The sequence below is a fragment of the Oryctolagus cuniculus genome, chromosome 9 (assembly GCF_964237555.1).
Source record: "Oryctolagus cuniculus chromosome 9, mOryCun1.1, whole genome shotgun sequence".
Lineage (NCBI taxonomy): Eukaryota > Metazoa > Chordata > Mammalia > Lagomorpha > Leporidae > Oryctolagus > Oryctolagus cuniculus.
Window position 1 is genome coordinate 68333975 of NC_091440.1, and position 22080 is coordinate 68356054.

The 22080-nt window shown below is 40.2% G+C and overlaps 2 protein-coding genes across 4 annotated transcripts in view; one reads left to right on the forward strand and one right to left on the reverse strand.

Moving 5' to 3' along the window:
* Positions 1-3283: 3283 nt before the first annotated feature.
* Positions 3284-21649, reverse strand: LOC127487251 (uncharacterized). The gene is made up of 4 exons (XM_070048331.1): positions 21612-21649; positions 21389-21570; positions 16699-16828; positions 3284-3749 (listed from the first exon to the last, which is right to left on the reverse strand). The coding sequence occupies exons 1-4, from the start codon at positions 21647-21649 to the stop codon at positions 3734-3736; spliced, it is 366 nt and encodes a 121-aa protein (XP_069904432.1). The 3' UTR covers positions 3284-3733.
* FNDC3A (fibronectin type III domain containing 3A) overlaps positions 21456-22080 on the forward strand; it is a 183540-nt gene continuing 182915 nt past the window's right edge. The window contains exon 1 of one of the 3 annotated variants that reach the window (XM_070048854.1): positions 21456-21837. In XM_070048854.1, the coding sequence (XP_069904955.1) occupies positions 21676-21837 (162 nt within the window). In that variant the 5' untranslated portion in view covers positions 21456-21675. The remainder of the gene's footprint in view (positions 21838-22080) is intronic. The other 2 variants (XM_070048856.1, XM_070048857.1) reach the window with 2 other exon arrangements.

Sequence of the window (22080 nt, forward strand, 5' to 3'; positions counted from 1 at the left end):
ACTCAAAGGGCCTGCTAATTCCATAATTTAATTGGCAATTGTATTAACACTGTTGCTAATTCCCTGAAAAAGAATTTTTAAAAAACTTACTAACTAACATCTAAAGATAGATTTGATGACTCTTCCAGGAATGACTATTTTAACCAGACAAATCTATACTACCACATCACAGTTAAATGACTTGGCACAATGTTTTATGAGACTCAAACTAAAAGGCCACATATCCTTGTATTATCCACTCATTTTGGAGGGCAAGTAGCCCTGCTAATGAGAATATTGTCAAAACTTCACACACAGAAGCACACTGAATCCTCCAAGGTTGTGTGTATAAACAAACAGGCAAGGGATATCCTGTAATAAATGTTTTAATTAGAGCTACAAGGAAAATTAGAGGTTGGATTCACATCTTCTCTCCGCACATGGATTTGACTGAAATCAAATCTATAGGTGAGGGCAGCAGGGGGCATGTGGGACAGATTAGATGGTTTGAAACTAATTTATCCTTCCCAGTAGAATTTGAAACACTAATGAAGACAGGTCCTTTTGTCTTTTCCTTTGAGCTTTTCAAAGGCAGGATGTTCATAACAATGCTTAATACTTAAATAACATCTTTCTTCTTCAAAGGGCTTAAATACAGTAACTACCTATTACAATCTATTCCTAGCAGAGCAGGAGAGCCCCTTACCTCAAACTCAACTAAATGGATGATTGTCACAGGTTAAAGTACAAGGGCAGTGGAAAATAGACGTAAAATAAGTAGTCCACAATCATCCTAAGTAACTGATTGAGAGCTACTATATTTTTCAATAAAATTTAATATTCTTTTCCCTTTATTATAAAAGGAAACTATTTTTACTAAGAAAAATATTTAAATAATGAAGGCAAAGAAAAAACAATGTAATGAATTACTAATCCACGCAATAGGTTGCGACAATGGCATCCTGTTATTTCCTTGTTTTTAAAGTGTTCAGTGAGTCACAGTGAAATATTGGAATTCTAAGCCTGTAACCAGCCCTAGCATAACTAGAGAAATATAATTAATCCATCAAGAAATAGTTGCATTTAAATCATGTACTTTGACTTTTTTTTAAAAAAAATTAAAATCATTTATTCTTAAAATTGTTTGGTTTCAATTTTAGCAGCCTAAATATTTACTAGAATATGCTAAACAGATTTTTGCAATATTTTTTCCTCTGACTCTTCCTTATTATTTATTCACGTATTTACTCATTCAAAAGCTGTGGATTGAGAATATGACATGTGAAGAGCCTGTGCTGGGAGCTAAAGAAGGTATTGAATTTAAAAATAAATAAATAAGGGGTTGGCGCTGTGGTGTAGGGGGTAAGGCCGCCGCCTGCAGTGCCAGCATCCCATGTGGGTGCCGGTTCTAGTCCCTGCTGCTCCGCTTCCGATCCAGCTCTCTGCTGTGGCCTGGGAAAGTGGTGGAGGATGGCCCGAGTCCTTGGGCCCCTGCACCCATGTGGGAGACCCGGAAGAGGCCCCTGGCTCCTGGCTTTGGATCGGTGCAGCTCCAGCCATCCAGCCAATTGGGGAGTGAGCCATTGGATGGAAGATCTCTCTCTCTCTCTGCCTCTCTGTGTAACTCTGACCTCAAATAAATAAATAAATCTTTAAAAAATAAATAAATAAAATAAATAAAAGCTTAATAACCTGGTTCCTTGTTCCCTGAGTGGGACTCATCTAATTTTTGGCATGATAAGAAACTAATACTGAAATGTGAAAGAAATATTTAAACAAGTACTTGGAAAATAAAGATTTTTAAAGATCTTAGCTTTCTCTTGTTTCATTTGTAAATGTAATACTTTGCAATAGATTGTAGATCGTTAAAGATTTATTTTTCATTTTACTTGATCCGTTTTATTCCTTTGAGAAGCTAATTACAGTATTTCGTGTATGTGTAAGACTTCAAATAACATAAATTTTGCTGCTAAGACAAACACTGTATGACAGGTTAGGAAAAAAAAATTTAAAGGACATAGCAGGCCAGCACCACACCTCAATAGGCTAATCCTCCACCTGCGGTGCCGGCACACGGGGTTCCAGTCCTGGTTGAGGCGCCTAATTCTGTCCCGGTTGCTCCTCTTCCAATCCAGCTCTCTGCTGTGGCCCGGGAGTGCAGTGGAGGATGGCCCAAGTGCTTGGGCCCTGCACCTGCATGGGAGACCAGGAGAAGCACCTGGCTCCTGCCATCGGATCAGCGCGGTGCGCTGCGCACCAGCCGTGGCAGCCATTGGAGGGTGAACCAACGGCAAAGGAAGACCTTTCTCTCTCTCTCTCTCTCTCTCTCCCTCTCACTGTCCACTCTGCCTATAAAAAAAAAAAAATGTAGTAAGATGGCTATGACATCAATAGGTGATATAAAATCATGGGGATCAGTATCAAAAATGTGGTCCCCAATTGATTACAACATTATTATGTAGCACAAAACTGGACATTAAATCCAGTACTTTTTAATCAATGTTTTATCCCTTCTTAAACATATCGATAATTTTGTGGCTTCCTGTGTTTAATTATTAGGAATATTTTCAGATGGCCACCTTTAAAATAGGCAGAACAGGACAGAAAACTCTTGATAGGGACCCCTTTGGTCCCAGGCAAGTTCTAGACAACCTCAGATATGGACATCTGGGCAGGTAGAACCAGTACCCCATAATAGAGGACTGGTAGGGGCCGACGCTGTGGCATAGCGGGTAAAGTTGCCACCTGCAATGTTGGTATCCTGCAGGGGCGCCAGTTCGAGTCCCTGATGCTCCACTTCCAATCCGGCTCCCTGCTAATGTGCCTGGGAAATCAGCAGGAGATGGCCCAAGTGCTTGGGCCCCTGCACCCACATGGAAAATACAGAAGAGGCTCCTGGCTCTGAATTGGCCCAGTTCCAGCCATTGCAGCTATTTGGGGAGTGAATCAGCAGATGGAAAACATCTCTGCCTTTCAAATAAATTTTAAAAAAAGGTGGAGGGGGGTGGAATAGTGAGAATTTGTGTTCCTGTTTTTTGCTACATGATTTTGATGGTCAGGGCTCAACTGGGTGATTCTTCTGTTCCATGTAGAGTTGACAAAGATCATTCAGTGTTAGTTGGCAAAGGGGCTAGTCAGGAGGATCAAAGTTAACTTCAATTTCTGGCGGTGCCTTGATGGAGATAACTACAAACTGGGCTCATCTCAATTGTGTACCTACATGTGGCTTTTGCAGCATAGTAGGCCAGGAAGACTACTGGCAGCTCAGAACTCCCAGAGGAAGTAGTACAAGAGCACAAGTTCCTTCTGATGACAAAACATTGTCCTTTATTTCAACCCCTCAAAGTGTAGTTTAATTAGTCCTCAAGGAAAATTGCTTTATTTTTAATAAGAAGGTTCTTATTATTATACTCTACTGTTTTAAAAAAAAAAAAAGAAAAAAAGAAAAAAGGCCGGCGCCACAGCTCAATAGGCTAATTCTCCACCTGTGGCACTGGCACATGGGGTTCTAGTCCCGGTCGGGGCGCTGGATTCTGTCCCAGTTGCTCCTCTTCCAGTTCAGCTCTCTGCTGTGTCCCGGGAGTGCAGTGGAGGATGGCCCAAGTGCTTGGGCCTTGCACCTGCATGGGAGACCAGGAGAAGCACTGGCTCCTGGCTTCGGATCAGCGCAGTGCGCAGGCCGCAGCATGCTGGCTGCAGCAGCCATTGGGGGGTGAACCAACGGAAGGAAGACCTTTCTCTCTGTCTCTCTCTCTCACTGTCCACTCAGCCTGTCAAAAAAAAAGAAAAGAAAAGAAAAAGTATTTTTAAAATACTGTTTTTTTAAAAAAGTATTACTTTTTTGGTATTGTAAAGATCATAGTCCACAGTCATGCAAAAAAATGCAAGCAATATATAAAATTATAAGATATGAAGTAAAAATCATCTTAAATTCCACTACTGCTAATCATTGGAGACTATAGTAAACATCTTTGTGGACAGTTCTATATATATGTGTGTATATATACTTATATATATATAGTTATATATATATATATATATATATATATATATATATATATATATGTATATCGAGTCCCTGATGCTCCACTTCCAATCCGGCTCCCTGCTAATGTGCCTGGGAAATCAGCAGGAGATGGCCCAAGTGCTTGGGCCCCTGCACCCACATGGAAAATACAGAAGAGGCTCCTGGCTCCTGGCTCTGAATTGGCCCAGTTCCAGCCATTGCAGCTATTTGGGGAGTGAATCAGCAGATGGAAAACATCTCTGCCTTTCAAATAAATTTTAAAAAAAGGTGGAGGGGGGTGGAATAGTGAGAATTTGTGTTCCTGTTTTTTGCTACATGATTTTGATGGTCAGGGCTCAACTGGGTGATTCTTCTGTTCCATGTAGAGTTGTAAATGTGAAATTAATATGCATATTCATAACTATTTCTCACTTGACAGTATATCATGGAGTTCCTTTGTTGTCAATAAATACACAGGTATAGCATCCCTTCTAATATTGTATATTATATCATTATGGTAGTTTATTTACAGATAAAAGATATATGATTTCTCACTTTTAATGAAATACTTATGATTGTCAGCTATTTCATAAAAAAATTTCAGTTGATATATAGCCATTCACTTCATCTAATCAAATAAGTTATATTTAGTGTGGGAAGGTTTTAAGAAGATAAGTTTAGTGATGGAGTTTCCTATTTTGTTTCCTATTTTGGTCAAATAAGCAACTAAGTAATGGTCAATTTTTTAGTTTGTTTTTTGCTGTAATACTCTAGCCATTGATAATTCTAGGTAATTAGTAGTCAAGGTGTGCATTCTCCTGCAGAAGTCTGAAATCTCAAGGTGGTGGGGGTACAAAGAAGGAGGCAGAAGAGGAGAAGGGTAACATGAAGAAGCAAAAGAAAGAAAGAAAGGAGAGAAGGAAAGAAAAAAACCATGGTTTTTGTTTCCTTCTAGTTATAAAGAATCCAGAAGTAAAAGATCTGGAGTTGGTCAGAAGTTCCACAACTTAATCCAAATCCAGGGGGCAAGTGCCATGGCTCACTTGGTTAATCCTCTGCCTGCGATGCCGGCATCCCATATGGGTGCCAGTTCTAGTTCCAGTTGCTCCTCTTCCAGTCCAGCTCTCGGCAGTGGAGGATGGCCCAAGTACTTGGGTGCCTGCACCCGCGTGGGAGACCAGGAAAAGCACCTGGCTTCTGGCTTCGAATCAGCGTAGCTCCGGCCATAGAGGCCACTTGGGGGGTGAACCAACAGAAGGAAGGCCTTTCTCTCTGTCTCTCTCTAATTCTCTCTCACAAATAAATACATAAAATCTTAAAAAACAATAATCCAAGTCCAAGCACCATGCATCTTCCCATTCAACCACTCCAGTGTGGTTCCAAGGTGACTGTTCCCAACATTGTCTCTATGTTCTGATAGGAAGAAGAGGAAGGTCAAGGGGAAAAGGACAAAAATGTTAAATCAGTGTATCTGTCTATATTTCTTATAAGGGGTTGTTCTAGAATTCTTTTTTTTTTTTTTAAGATTTATTTACTTATTTGAAAGAGTTACAGAGAGGCAGAGAAAGAGAAAGAGAGAGAGAGAGAGAGAGAGAGAGGTCTTCTGTCCGATGGTTCACTCCCCAGATGGCCGCAACAGCCGGAGCTGTACCAATCCAAAGCTAGGAGCCAGGAGCTTCTTCCGGGTCTCCCATGCAGGCACAGGGGCCCAAGGACTTGGGCCATCTTCTACTGCTATCCCAGGCCATAGCAGAGAGCTGGGTTGGAAGAGGAGCAGCCGGGACTAGAACCAGTGCCCAGATGGGATGCTGGCGCTTCAGGCCAGGGTGTTAACCCACTGCACCACAGCGCCAGCCCCTGTTCTAGAATTCTTACCTAATAACTTCTGTTCACAGTTCAAAACTGGTTAACATGATTACCCTTTTCTGCAAAGAAGACTATGAAACATAGGCTTTTGCTTTAGTTTAGTTTGGCTTCATGGTTTATATGTAATCAGAGGAGAGTGAATATTGGGTAGGAAACTTTCTCTCTTACAATAATCAAATGGGGTATTGTTTATATATATAATATATAATATATATGTTGTTTATATATATATGTATGTGTGTATGTGTACATATTCCCAAGAAATGTCATCTAAGAGGGGAAAAGATAAAATAAGTAAAACTTTAACTCTTAATCTCCAAAATATTGTTTATTTACAAGAAAAAATAACTATGAAAATTCTCAGTGAAAAGTGAATTTCTTCAATTTCAGTTCAAGTTCACAAACATCTAAGGGGCTGGGGAGGGGAGACCCACAGTGGATCGTAATAGTCTCTACCCTTGAAGATTTCAGTCTAATGGCATTTCATTTGAATAAACAATTTTCACATAACATAAAAACCTCTGTGCATTGAAAAGTGAATAAAGAACTATGGAAGGAGTGGAGGGTTTTGAGAAGAACAAATATAGATGAGTCTACATGTACTCTAGAATCCACAAATGAATAAAAGTGTAACAAGGAGATGAAAAAGAAGGACTTTTCAGGGCAATGGAGCAGTCAAATGCAATGTGTATCAGTCAACAACTGGTCCCTTTAAAAAGTTGTGCAGTGTAGCCCAGGTATCTTCAGAGTTTCATCTACAAGTTATATGCACCACAAGTATAATGCTTACCCCAGCAAATTCTTCAGAATTCATATGCACACCAAAGTTTGAGAACTCAGGGTCTAGCCTAGTAGAAGAGACAGCAGGTCCAAGAGACCATGTGCAGCATCCTATTAGTTTCTTTCATCATGTCTTGTAACAGACTTTATTTCTACAGAAATTCACTCTAACTATATTCTGGGCTGTGCTGATATTTGATTACTTTTGGGACATCCTTCTTAGATACACCCTCACTAAGGTTCTGGTTCTGATCCATCACACTCCTGAATTTAGCCCTATCCCAAACATCCAGTTTAGGCAGAACAAGATAAAAATGTTGAAGCCTCAGGTTTTAAAGTTTAGACGTTTTGGGGTGATATACCCCTTTGGCAATTTAATAAAGCCTACAGAACCCACTTCCAATTAGAATGCTCTTAAATGCATAAAATACATAAAACAATATTTAAACACAGCTAACTTATTGAAAAAAAGTAAATTTGTACTTTTATTTTATGTGTTTTATTAAGACTTATTAGCAAATACATAAATTATAGGCCAAGATATATTAATGGAAGGGTTATTGTTGCTTGGCTTGAATAACAGCACTAAACAACAGTCTTTGACAAAGCAACATGTGTGTCATATTGAACAAGAAAGCATATGTTTTGAGTTTTTTCCTTCCAGTTTTAGGGGAGTTCTGAAATCCTATGGGTCTCTATGGACTCCACATTAAGAACTCAAGCAAAGAGATTATCTAGTTGAATGGTCCACAACTGAGACAGTGCCACAGCATGTGGTACATTTGCAAATGTGAGAAGGCCGAGGCAGGCATTTGATGTAGTGGTTAAGTTGCCACTTGAGAAACCTTGATCCCATATTAGAGTGCCTGGTTAATGTCCTGGCTCCTCTGCATCCAACCAGTTTCCTGATAATTCACACCCTGGCAGGCAGCATACATGGTAGAGGATGTTTCAAATACTTAGGTCCCTGCCACCCACATGGGAGACCAGGATGGTTCCTTGGTTCAGCCTGGCCCAGCACTGGCTGTTGCAAGCCTCTAGGGGGAGTGAATCAGAAAATGGAAGATGTCTGTCTGTCTCCGCTTTTCAAATAAAAATAGTTTTTTAAAAAAGAAAAATATGGGGGCTGGCACTGTGGCTTAGCGGGCTAAGCCTCTGACTGCAACACCAGCAACCCATATGGATGCCAGTTACAGAGTTCCAGCTGCTCCACTTCCAATTCAGCTCTCAGCTTATGGCCTGGGAAAGCAGTGGAAAATGGACCAAGTGCTTGGGCCTCTGCACCTGTGTGGGAGCCCCAGAAGATACTCTTGGCTTCTGGCTTCGGATCTGCTCAGCTCCAGCCATTGCGACCATCTGGGGAGTGAACCAGCAAATGAAAAGACCTTTCTCTCTGTCTCTGTCTCTCTCTCTCTCTCTCTCTAACTCTACCTCTCAAATAAAGAAATAAAAAATATTTTAAAAAATGTATCTGGATCAGATATGATTAGGAATTATTTGATCTATCCCAAAATTTTCACAAACTAAAAGAGCTATTAAATCTATGCTGCATTCTACAAGAAAAGTGAATCTACTGAGAAAGCATGGAGGGAGAATCAATAAGACACAGAGGGTCCGGCACTGTGGCTCACTTGGTTAATCCTCCGCCTGTGGCACCGGCATCCCATATGAGCACTGGGTTCTAGTCCCAGTTGCTCCTCTTCCAGTCCAGCTCTCTGCTGTGGCCCGGAAAGGCAATGGAGGATGGCCCAAGTGCTTGGGCCCTGCACCCGCATGGAAGACCAGGAAGAGGCACCTTGCTCCTGGCTTCGGATCGGCGTAGCAGCCATTTGGGGGGTGAACCAATGGAGGGAAGACCTTTCTCTCTCTTTGTCTCTCTCTCTCTATCACTCTACCTGTCAAATAAAACTGGATAATTAAAAAAAAAAAGACACAGAAATAGCTAAAAGTACATTAGTAAACGTAAGTTAGTAGATGTAAGTAATAAATACATATTTCTATATTAATTTAAGCAGTTCATTAAGACTTTAAATGTAACCAAATGTAACAAAAATAGTATATAAGAGCAACAAGGAAGTTACATATGCTTCAGAGGAAAATAGGCCAGAATTGTGCTCTGCAAGAAGACAGAAAAATAAATGAATGAATTCATATGAATTCATTAAAAGAACAGAAAAATAATATGTAATTTCCAGCCAGCAGAGAAAATTTGGAAGCACATTGAAAATTTTATTTAATCTATTAGAAAGCATGGAGGGAAGAAAGTTAAAAAGAAATGATAAGAAGGAACTACAACTAAGAATGAAGAAATATGTCTAAATAGATCAGGAATTACAATAATCTATAAATAGATTAAACTCATTTCTAAAATCATAGAGACTACCAGAATAGATAAAAAGTAAAGTCTAACTATATGCTGTTTATAAGTGATATACCTAAGCATAACTTGGAACAACTAAAAATAAATGGAAAGAAAAACAATACATGCTAAATCAAACAAATGGAAAAAAATTGTAATAGCAAAAATAAGACTAGAAAAGTATTAATCATATAGAGACATTGAATAAAACTAGGCAGGAATGATCCACCAAGGAAATATATTAATCTTCAACATGTAAGTAATAAAATCATAGCCCCCAAATATATAAAATAACATCTTACTGGATTACTAGGCAAAATAGACAAAATAACATTCTCAGATTTTAAACTAGAAGCTCATACTCAAAATGGATAGTAATTTACAATGAAGAGTTGAACAACAAAATTAGCAAGTTTGATCAGTGAATATGAACAGACTTATGTATCAAATAGAGAAAATGCATTCCTTTCAAGTGCATATTTTTAGAATTATCACATATTATCAAAGAGAGTTCAATAACTTCATGTCAGATTATATAAAACACCTTATTTTCCCAGAATAAAAAATAGGAAAAAATGTGAAATTATTGGAGGTGAGGGATAGAATGTGGGTTTATACTTACTTCCAAACTCATTATGTTGTATACACTAAATGTGTAGTTTTCTGTATGCCAATCATGCCTCAAGAAAGTGGTAAAATGGAAACAAGCTACATTTCTTTCTTACCCCAACTCCAAAAAAAGACACAAAGAATAAAATGTGAATTTTAACATGTTCAAGAAGAAAAAAAAAGTACTTGTAAGTAGCATTATAGATTATGAAGAAAACCATAGAAATTAGAACTTTTGAGAACTGAATGGCAATGAATAGACTACACATAAGGCCCTCAGGATGTACCTGAATGAGTATATTGGCTACAAGGTTTTGACTCCAAAAATGGTATATTTGAAAAACAATTAGAAAATGTAGGGTCAGCATGTCTGTGTTGTGGCATAGTAGGTTAAGCTACTACTCGCAGCCCCAGCACCCTGTTCCACTTCCCATCCAGCTAATGTGCCTGGGAAAGCAGCAAAGGATGGCCCAAGTGCCCAGGCCCCTGCACACACACGGGAGACCTGGAAGAAGCTCCTGGCTCCTGGCCCAGCCCTGGCCATTACAGCCATTTGGGTAGCGAACTGGAAGATGGAAGTCCTCTCTCTCCCTTGTAATTCTTTCAAATAAACAAAATAAATCTTTAAAAAAATTAAGGGCCAAGTGAACTTTAGATGAGGATAATAATTTTCAACCTGTCCGGATAAGAGTTCAATTGATACTTAGAGCATAAAATTGAAAACTTGCTTTTAAGACCTTCAAGTTTTCTTTGACATCAAGTATTAATGTATATTTCTGCCAGTTATGTGATAAATGGATAAGAAAAAAAATGGTTTGTAAGAGAAGTAAAGTAAGAACACCAGCTTACATTAGCTTATCTCCCTGATGAAAAACCAGAAATTCACATACATAAAGTATCTCCCAAATCTATCTACTCTGAATTTAATTAACTTAACTAGTATAATGAGCTTACTTCAGTAAGTATGAGTTGATAGAAGAGAATGATATTTCTTATTTCATTGTATCCATTCCAATCATTCTCTTGTTAAAGAGAGAATAAAAATTTACTTGAAAGAGTAAAAATTACTTGGAAATCCAATCAAATGTTTTAGGTCCTTTTCCTGATCTCTTGAAAAGCTACCATTTTTAACAGCAGGTATATTAGCTAGTTCTTTGCTTGCAAATTTTTGTGCACTGTTGAGTGGAAAATCACTACACAATCTTTACAATTCTGGTCTAGACAAATTTCAGCTACAATAGCTAAATGTCATTATTAAGCAAAGTATTAGAGAAGCATTTTAAGGCAAATCAGCTCGATTCTTTTCTTTGCATTGTAAATTATATGTAAAACCAGTATAAGCCAATCTTATTGTCCATTAGATAATGTTATAAATACTCAGATTATTTGTTGAATTTTTAGTGATAAAATGTTTCTTCTTATAGACAAAATGTTTATAATCAGGCCTTTAGAGGAATAAACTTACTGAATTTGCTTTTTGGTTCACAGCAGGTGCTTTTTTTTTTTAATCCCCTTTTCCTAAATAAGGCATCGGATTTGAAAGAAAGGTACTAACTAATTTGAAATCCTCTGAGATTCAGTGGAGTTAAAGACCTGGTTATAATAGACAATCTACATTCAAAGCACAGGCAGTCCCCAAGTTACAAATGGGTTATATTACAAAAGTTAATTTGAAAGTCTGCTGTGTTTAGAACTTGCAAAGGTATTTTGCCATGGAAACAAAGTTATAAATGACAGTTGAAATTCTAAGCTAGCCCATAAAAGTCTACCTAACCCATAATGTGTCTGAACCCAATTGCTTCAAGAAGAGGTTTGTAACAGAACATAATAGTCCACTGACAGGCTGATTGGTGAACCACTTTATCAGCATCTCTCAACTTGGTATTGTTGGCTTGTCATTTTAATATTTCTTTGTTTTATCCCCTAAAGACATATTAGTCCAATAATAATACCTCTCCATATAAAGGACCTATTTTTCATAGCCCTGGAGATTATTTTAGGACTTTATCTTAAAGCAAGTAATAAAGAAATATTTTCTTCCTCTGTGGTAAAAATCAGTTTCTTTTCTTATGATGAATTTTGTTTGATGTCTGCTCATTTTGAAATTTATGCAAAGCTAATATTCCTTTAATAATTATTTGGTTTGATGGCAGTAATCCATAAAGGTTTTCTCTTGTCTTGCATTAATGTGCTGGTTATTTAAAATGCCTTTGATAACAACACTGACTTGACAAATCTATCATGAAGAGGGCTATTAATCAACAATATCAAATAGCTTTTTTCACTTTGGCCATTGCATTTCCTCTGACTACAAATAAGTAGCTCCCAAATTCCTCAGGTGCCAAAGTCCAACTTGATCTGGCCTCAGCCTACTACTTTTCCTACCCTGTATTTTCATGTCTTCCATCACAGACTTTCATCCTGGCTCATTTCTCAGCTCACCCATACCTGGCACTCTCTACTTTTATGCCTTTGTAGCTATTTGTTCTGCAAGAGTGATCTCTTCTGGCTGTTCTATTCAAGGTTTGCTTCAACTCTCACTACTTCTGAACATGGAATATATAATAAATATCAACTATTATAAGTAAAATGATTAAATAACAGGATAGTGTTTGAGATGTGAAGTGTAGCCACTTTCTTAGTTCTATACACACAAATATAAGTTTAATCTCCCAGAACAATGTTTCCTATCTATAGAATGGGAAGATTAGAATTTTCACCACCATGTTAATTTGAAGATTAAAGAAGTTGCATTTTAAAAGCACAATGTTGGGGCCAGCGCTGTGGCACAGCGGGTTAATGCCCTGGCCTGAAGCACCGGCATCCCATATGGGCACCGGTTCTAGTCCCGGCTATTCCACTTCCAATCCAGCTCTCTGCTGTGGCCTGGGATAGCAGTGGAAGATGGCCCAACTCCTTGGGCCCCTACACCTGCGTGGGAGACCCAGAGGAGGCTCCTGGCTCCTGGCTTCAGATGGGTGAAGCTCCGGCCGTTGCGGCCATCTGGGGAGTGAACCAGCGGAGGGAAGACCTATCTCTCTCTCTCTCTCTGTCTCTACCTCTCTCTGTAACTCTGTCTTTCAAATAAATAAAATAAATCTTAAAAAAAAGGCACAATGTCTGCCATTGATTAACCAATAGCAACTGAGTGCTAACCCTTTTGAAGCGCCATATACCAATTTGTATCCAAGTTATTCATTTAAAATGTCATAAAAGTATCTCTGAATCTTTTTGTATGAGTATATTATCTCTCTTACCAGATATTTTTAATTTATCTGGCTAAAATTTATCTGTTAAAGTCCACGTTAGGACTTCAGAAACAGAAACCAAAGACTTACTCAGGTGTTAGAAGACTAACAGTGCATTTAGGAAGTGGCTATTCCCTGAAGGGCTTTATGGGACAAGAGTTCCAATAGAAAGGCCCAGGAGCTTGGAGAAGTAGGCACTCACAGTTGGTACTCAGCTCTCTACAGGTGGTATCATGTAGTTGGTGCTTATGCTAACAAGCGGCACAGCTGGCTGGTCCTGGTAGCCAATAAGGGATGTGGCACAGCTGGTGCTGAGCACGCCAAAAGAAACCAAGGCTCTCCTTGCACGTGTTACCTTTCAAAGGAAGCACACTAAAAGGAACTGCAAATAAAGAGCAAGTCCTGTCTCTTACCTCCCTGCCAACCCATCTCTAGTTGGCAAAAACTAACAGGAAGACAGCTGGCAAGGGAGTCTGGAAATGTAATTTCAAGACCAAGTCCTAGCATCCCAGAGCATAGCATAAAAGGGTTGGTTTGGCACTTGGGAGCAAAAAATAAGTAATCAACACAGAAAGTAAATTTGTTAAGGTCAAGGCATTTGTTCCTTTTATACAGCCTTCAATATAAAAGGTATTCCATAGGTATCACTGCTGATTCTTTCGCAATAGACTTCTCTCTTAAATGAATTTGGATTATCAACTTCAATTAGGTTCTTTCTTTAAAAGAGTCTGCTCTGATTCTACATTGAATAAGATGCCTAGCATAACATCAATGTTCAATAGATGCCGTTATTTAAAAAATTAATATAATAAGTCATTTCATTAACATCCAAGTCCCTCATCTGAAATATCTAGTTGTTTTTGGAGTTGGGGTCACAGCTTGAGCTTAAACTGTTTTTTATTTTTTGTTTTATATTTTTCCTGCCCTGCAAGTTGAACATGTTTGGGCAGGTCTCCAGAGCTGGTTAGAACAGGCCTATTTATCAAGGAAGAAACAAATCATCCTAAATGAAGAGAGATATGAAAGGTCAATTGCCAAGTCTTAGAGGAAAAGCTTAGTGGAACTTGTCTATTTCACGATCTCACGCTGGAGTCCCAAAGCTGCAAACAAATTATATGATCAATGTTTCACCATGATGTCCATGGGAGTTTGGGAGCTGAAGACAACAGTTATAGGAGATTATGTCCATGGAAAACTGTAGCTTTCATATAGGCATTGGGGCAGCATAAGTCAGGGAGAGGAAGCCTTGGTATAGTCAGCAGAGTTTCAGTGTAGAGCTTTGTTGGCTCGAGAGGCAACAAATGGCAACACTTCAGTGAACCAGAGGAGGAAGACAGTAAATGAAATGCAGCCTTCTAGAAGACTGATTCTTGGAGTGTACCTTTGCAAATCCCTGGGGATTCTTAGAATCACCTGGAGAAGATTTGCGTATGAATGGGGGACGAATGTGAGAACTCTTGAGACTTCTAGTACAATCCTGTTATACTTTATTCTTACTCTGCTATAGCTGGGGAAAATGAGCTACATTTAAATTTGTAATGTCTCAAGTCATTAGCTTCTCTAATTTGAAGTTGAATGTTTATTTGATAGAGTCATATTTCATTATTTTTTAAGTAAGGGTCACTTACTTTTGCTTTCTTTTAGTAATTGCAATTATTAGCAGTAATTAATTTTTGCTATTGGGTTTTTAACATAATAGTACTGGGTTTATGTCTTATATGTATACATAAAGAAAATAAGATGGAAGCTCAGAAGTGTCTTAACTTTTAAAAACTTTATAGATAAAAGTAAGAGATAAGAAATAAAACTTAACCTTTAATTTACAAATTACTTCCCTGGGTTTTCCCATTAATATACATCATTATCCTTATCTAAAGACTATCTATGTCATTTTTACAATATAATTTAAAATGATAAGGGCAATTTATTATATCATTTGTGTATGGTATATTGTAAATATCTTATTGTATAAAGATATTTTCTCTATCTACCATGAATAGGTGGTTGATATATCTAGTAGTTTTAAGAATGTAAAGATTTACTAATTTTTACCTCTGAATTTGGGGAAGAGATTTCTGAAGTTTGGCAAATCACAATTGAAATTTAGGTTATCTGAATTTCCATGTCCTAACACCTATATTTTATTTCTACTTTTTCCAGATTAAGATTTCACTGTTTAAAAAAAAAGATTTTGTTGTTATCTCTGTAAATGATTGCTCTGGTTTTGAAATTTGCTTTTGTTGTGGGGGAGAAAATAAAAGCCAGGTAGTTTGGGAGATACTTTTTAAAACTCAAGTCATTTTCTACCTACTTATTCTTATTGATTCCTATCTCCTTCTTCTGTCATCTGGTTATGCTTGATAATGATCATAGATAGTGTGTTCAAACCCAGGGTGGCTATCAGAGTCTCCTAAAGCTGTACAAAACATCAAAGAGCTGTTGAAGTCCAAAAGACAGATATAGAGACTTTTTTTTCAACCTAGAAAAAATCCTTATAATCTGTGTATTATTGTATAGCCCCTTTAGATCAGGAAGCTATTCAATAAGACTGGCCAGTAACCAGATAAGTCTTTCCCCTTTTTGGAAGTAAGAACTGTCCTCCTAGCATTGCTTTGAAAGTATATCAGTAACATTAACAAATTTGGATTACTAAGATTATCATGTTTGTGACTAAGGAATTTCTTGGTTTTTCTCAACTAGTTTCTCTATAAAGAAGAACAATATAAAGGACTTGAGCCATAGATGGGCAGTTTTCTTGAACAACTGAGTGTACCCTAGTTAAACTGTACGTCACAAGGGGGAAAAACCTCATTTGCAAAAGTCGGCTGATGTTGGGGTGGGTTGCCCTAAGATGCTCAATGTATGGCCCATGGACTATACTCACCAAAATTTCTTGTAATGCTTGCAAAACAGATACCTGAATCAAATCTTGGAGTGAGGAAGAGGGCTTAAAGAAGTACCCCAGGTGCTTTTATTCATGCCAACATTTAAGAAGTACTTCTCTTGGATATTTGGTTTAGGCAATCACTTTAACAGACCTTCTCATTTTTGAGATTAAAGCTAAGGCCTCCATCGCTATTCTGGATAAAAGTTAGGAAAGGAAACAAAGAGACATCGCTTTGAGTAACAGTAAATTAACAAGTATTTGGCGATTGCCCCTGGTGGCTTTGAAAAGAAGTGCTGTTCAGGGGACCCAGAAATTCAGAAAAATGTGGAGAAGATTCTTGTTAGAGTGAAGGAACATGGAAAATTAGTGGCAGTATGAAGTCTAAGGAAAATGATAGCCAGAGAGAAATTTCCTGTGGTGTAACTGGCCAACATTCCATGTGTGAATACTTGGTTAATGTCTCTTGCTCCCTCTGTGAGGACAAAGACTATGTCTGTGTTGACTTGCATAGTGGCTACCATGTAGAAGGTACCCAATTACTATTTCTTGAACAATTCAAGATTGTTCCTATCTTGGGCCTTGTTTCCTTTGATTTTAGGGAAAGAGCTGTCCCATTCCTGGGAATACATAGTGAGTAATAGCATGGCAATAGGATCAGGAATTTAGAGCAAGTGTTGACCCTGGGCAAGTTTCTTCCCAAGTATCCTTGGAAATGTGGAGGAAGCTTCTGGAATTCCCAAACATCCTGAGGTCATAATTATCCAGGACATGCTAATCACATAGTATCATCTATTTGTTAATCATTAGGCCTATATCTGGCATTCTCACATATTATGTTATTTAGTTCTGTAAGGTGGGAATTTTATTCCTAGTTTAGATGAGGAACTGAGGTTCCAGAAAGGTCAGATAACATGGCTAAGATCAAGCAATTAGTAAAAGAGCTGGGATTCAAGCCCAGATTTACCTGATTCCAAAGGCAGTCTCTCCTCCCCTACATACCACACTCCTCCTCAGAGACAAACACATGCTTTTGGCTGCTTTACTTGGTGTACCTCCCTCCAGGTCAACTGCTTCTTCCTCTTCCAGACTTGCACCTAAAGAAAGGACAGCGGCAACAGAATTCTCTTTGTGTTCACAGTGAGGACCCCAGTGCTACTTGGATGATTCGAGCAACACAACTCCCCTACCTCAATCTACTGTCCCATCTCTCTCCTTTCATCAGCAAACTTTTCCCTCAAAACGTTCTACAAGACAAATCTCTACTTTCCATTTGACTTCTTCATCTGTCCTCTCTCTTCAACCCATATACTTTGTCAAGAGCTGTGCATAGGCCATTGTTGTCGTGCAGCAAGTTGGGCTGCTGCTTACAATGCGAGCATCACATAACAGGGCACTGGTTCCAGCTCCCTGCTGATGTGCCTGGGAAAGCAGCAGAGGACCGTCAGAGGATTGGGCCTCTACAGCCCACATGGGAGACTCGAATGGAGTTCTGGGCTCCTGGCCTGGCCTAGTCCTGGCTGATGTGGCTATTTCTGGAGTGAACCAGAGGATGGAGTTATCGCCTTCTCTTTGTGTCACTCTGCCTTTCAAATAAATAAATCAGTCTTGAAAACAAAATAAAACAACTGTGAATGGTCTGAGATTTTTATTGTCCTCCTCCTTGCCAGCTAACAACTTACTAATAACTTATGGATGGGTCAAAGAACTGTATTACTTTCAGCATAGCAGCTGGCAGCAGTGTCATGTTCACCCAGGTTTCATTTGGAGCAATGAGTGGTTCCACCTGCAGTAGATTCCTGTCACAGTTAAGAACCCTGAGCTTAAGAAACCCTCAGTCTTTTATAATGGGAGACAAGAAAACTTATTCTAGCCTTACCTCAGAAGTAGCATTCTCTTTATTATATTGGATGGTAAACAGATGTGCCCTCTGCTCTGGCGGGGGACATTAGGTCTATTTTCCAAGGCTGTTTGCCAAACAAAAATCCTTGAAGAGACAGTCTAGAACAAAAGCTATTAGTGCCTCTGTTCACAAGATGTACAGATATATAAAAACTAAGGAGAACTGTCTCTCAACACTTTCCCGCATCTCTTCCCAGTAATCATACAAAAAAAAAAAAAAAACACCACTTCTGAAAATGATCAGTTATCCAACAACCTTCTAGAATCCTGGAAGAGACCTCAAAGAATATCCCTGAATTGTTCAGTAGTAATTGGGCACCTTCTACGTGGTAGGCACTGTGCAAGTCAACACAGACATAGTCTTTGTCCTCACAGAGGCAGCAACAGTCATTAACCAAGTATTCATACATTCACACATGCCAAAATGTAATACAAACTGTGGAAAGTCATAAGAAGGAAAGGTAGATGATGGTAGGAAAGTTGACACCAGTAACAGGTCTTAAAATTGTCCTGAGAGGCTAGAAATGTTTTTCCCAAGGATGTCCCTTTCAAGCTGAAACCTGAAGCCCAAGTGAGATAGAAGACAGTTAAAAGGGGGAAGAAAGTATATATATAGAACCTGGGGCTGCTGGGGTCATAGGACATTAAAGAAACTCAAAGAAGCCTGGTAAGTCTTTTGCCCAGGAAGCATTGGGAGATGAGACTGGAAAAAGAGAGTGGGGCCAGACCTCACACGGTCTGAAAGACCACCTTAAGAACTCCAGTCTTGGCCGGTGCCGTGGCTCATTAGGCTAATCCTCCGCCTGCACCCCGGGTTCTAGTACCACTGGTTGGGGCGCCGGGTACTAGTCCCTGTTGCTCCTCTTCCAGGCTCTCTGCTGTGGCCCGGGAGGGCAGCGGAGGATGGCCCAAGTGCTTGGGTCCCTGCACCCACGTGGGAGACCGGGAAGAAGTACCCGGCTCCTGGCTTCGGATGGGCACAGCGCCAGCCGTAGCAGCCATTAGGGGAGTGAACCAATGGAAGGAAGACCTTTCTCTCTGTCTCTCTCTCTAACTCTGCCTGGCAAAAACAACAACAACAACAACAAAAAAAAAAAACTCCAGTCTTATCCTAGAGCAGTGGGAAGCTGTTTATGAGTTTTATGTAAATCATATTTGCTTTTTGAAATATCATTTTTGTTGCAACAAATGAAAGCAGGGCCCGAGATTGTGTACAGTGAGATCAAACTAGATCGGTAGTGATTGGAAAGAAGTGGGCCAAAGACATTTTAGAGTTAAAATTACCATGAGTTGGTGCTGCAACAGATGTGAGGAATGAAGGTGAAGGTGAAGGAGACTTCAAGGATGGCTGCCAGATGCTTGATTTGAACAACTGGGTAGATGAGGGAAATGAAAACAAAGAGTTCATGAACTCTATTGGACTAAATTTGGTAACTTTTGAGACATTATGTGGACATGTCAATGAAGCAGTAGGTATCAAATTTGGAGTGCAGGGGAACAATTTGTACAAGAGGGAAATACATGGAAATCATCATTAGAGATGATAAAATCATTGTGGTGGCTAATGTTGTTTAGTCCACGGGATTACAAAGAAACAGGAAAGAACTTAAATGTGAATTTTGAGTTCTTATGTTTAACAGCTAGAGAGAGATAAGCAAGAGCCTGCAGAGGAATTAGAGAAGCAGTGTCCAGAAAATGCAGCACCAAAGAGACTAGAAATGTTCAAGGACAAATAGTGCTCAAAGTATTGTAGTGATGGGAGTTGAAAATGGCCCTTATTTGATTGATAAGGAAAATGAAGCATTGTGTAGAGAAGTGATTTGATCAAAGCCAACATAACTTACTGTCCTTCTCTGTGTTCCCAGAGAACTTAGACTGGTGTACAAGCTAGGGTCAATTATGTGTATATTTAATTTTCTCCACAGGACATAAATTCCCCCAGTCTTTGCTTAACTGAACCTCATAGCCTACCATGTGGTTGACCACAGTGTCTAAGGCCATTTCAAAGACATCCTGCATTATGCCCAACTCCCCTTCAAAATCGCTGTTCTTGGGCAGGTTTTTAGCCTAGTGGTTAAGATGCCTACAATCCACACCAGAGTGTCTGGGTTCAATTCCCAGCTCCTGCTCTTGACTTTAGTTTCCTGCTAATACACACCTTGGGACGCAGCACTGATGGCTCAAGTTACTGGGTCCCTGACACTCATGTGGAAGACCTGGATGTAGTTCTTGGTTCCTGGTTTGGGCATGACCCAGTCCTGGCTGTTGAGAGAGTTTGGGGAGTGAACCGGCAATTAGGAGTGCTGGCTCTTGCTCGGTCGCTCTCTCTTCTCTCTCTCAGGAAAGAAAACAAACAAATAAAATAGCTGTTCTTCCTCACTCTGCCTATGCATGAATGCCCAGGGACATACATACTTCACTAAAACATTCTTTTTTTTTTTTTTTTTTTTTTTTTTTTTTTTTGACAGGCAGAGTGGATAGTGAGAGAGAGAGAGAGAGAAAGGTCTTCCTTTTTCCGTTGGTTCACTCTCCAATGGCCGCCGCGGCCAGCGCGCTGCGGCCGGCGCACCGCGCTGATCCGATGACAGGAGCCAGGAGCCAGGTGCTTTTCCTGGTCTCCCATGGGGTGCAGGGCCCAAGCACTTGGGCCATCCTCCACTGCACTCCCGGGCCACAGCAGAGAGCTGGCCTGGAAGAGGGGTAACCGGGACAGAATCCGGCGCCCTGACCGGGACTAGAACCTGGTGTGCCGGCGCCGCTAGGCGGAGGATTAGCCTAGTGAGCCGCGGCGCCGGCCCAAAAACATTGTTTTTAAAAATGCTATTTCTTGGCTTCCCTATGAACAAAGAAATCAGAATCCTAAGGGTGGATTATAGGATTCTGTATTTTTATAAAATTCCCAAGTAGGAAGTTTTGGGAATTACTAGCTTAGAGTTGAGTTTGGAAATTCCTAGCCTAGTCTCAGGCCAAAGAGAACTGGGCAGCCAAATGGAGAAGCCACGCAGCTAACCTACACTCTGATAAATCCTCATATTTTAAAACAACATACAATTACACTTCAGTTATTCTAAGATCTGCTTTCCAGCAATTTTGTCTGGAAGAAAGCCAAATTTGGAAGTTTAGGAAAACAAACATTTCTTGCAGGGCAGAAAATTTTGATGGTGAAGAGCTATGAAAATATCGCAAGATACCTTTAATACACAGTCACGCGCCTATTTCCTGACCCGAAGAAAAGGAACGTCTCACTAGCTGTCTACGGATAGAAATATCCCATCATTCATCACCTGGGGCCATAGCAAAAAAAAAAAAAAAAAAAAAAAAAAAAAAAAAAAAAAAGCAGAGAAAGGAGAAAAGAGTAAAAAAAAAATTAAACAGTAAAGTGGAAAGGTTGAGAGGAAAGATCAGAGTGGATAAAGAGGATGATGAGGAAATGACAGATATTAGAAGAGGCGATGAGAACATTCCCAAGGCCATGGGGGGAGGGTGCGGAGGAGCGGAAACCGCACCAAGTCAGGATTTTATAAACCTCAGCATTCCCCTGAGACGTCAGCGTGCGACAAAGGTATCGCTTTTGATAGCCGGCCACAAAGGATTTCATTAGGCATTGTATTCTTTAAGAAAGTAGAAACTACATACTTTCAGAGGTTTCTGTAAAACGGTGTAAAAACATGTTGCTAAAAAAAAAAAAAAAAAAAAAAAAAAAAAAAAAGGCCGCACGCTTAATGAACTGAAAGCCAGACCCGGAGCTGGGTTACCTCTGTCACCCTCACCGAACGGGTGGTTGCTGGGGTGGGACTCCCGTCCCCAGGACTCCCCCTCCCCAGGTCTTCCGGTGGAAACCGCCGGAGCAGGCAGCCTAGACCAGCCCGTGGGCACCGCCGCAGCGCCCCCAATTGCTTGAGGTTTAAGGAAATCTCTGCCGCGGTCCCTCGTAAGTCTTCAAGCTGTTGTGGAAATTAAGGTAATGGGTTTCCACGCGATGTGGCTGCCGCAGAGACCAAGAAACGACCCCACATGTTCTCAACGGAAGCCAATCTTTTAAATGTTTGTGCTTGCTATCGAGATCCCGGGCTCTGAAAGTCTGCGACTGGGAGCATCCAAGCCCTCTTCCGTTGGCTTCGCAGTCCTTGGAGGGGTTGGGGGAGTGTCTCCACAAGCACCTGCCGGCGTTAAATTCTGGTGCTTTCGGAAAGGGGCGGACAAGGTGCGTGTCGAGAGGGAGCCTTTTTAGAATGTGGGTTGAGTATTGAGCGAGCGGCCCTAGGAACGTCAATGAACTACACGTTTCCTGAGTGTGGCTCGGAGCCAGGCGCAGCCGGGCCTCGGGAGAGAGGGAGACGGAGCCGCGAGTCCGGGGCTAGGTGGGCGCTCCGGGAGCGGCGCGAGGGCGCTGGCACGCCACGCGCCGGGGCTCCGCGGGGACTCGCACCCCGGGGAGAGACCCGCG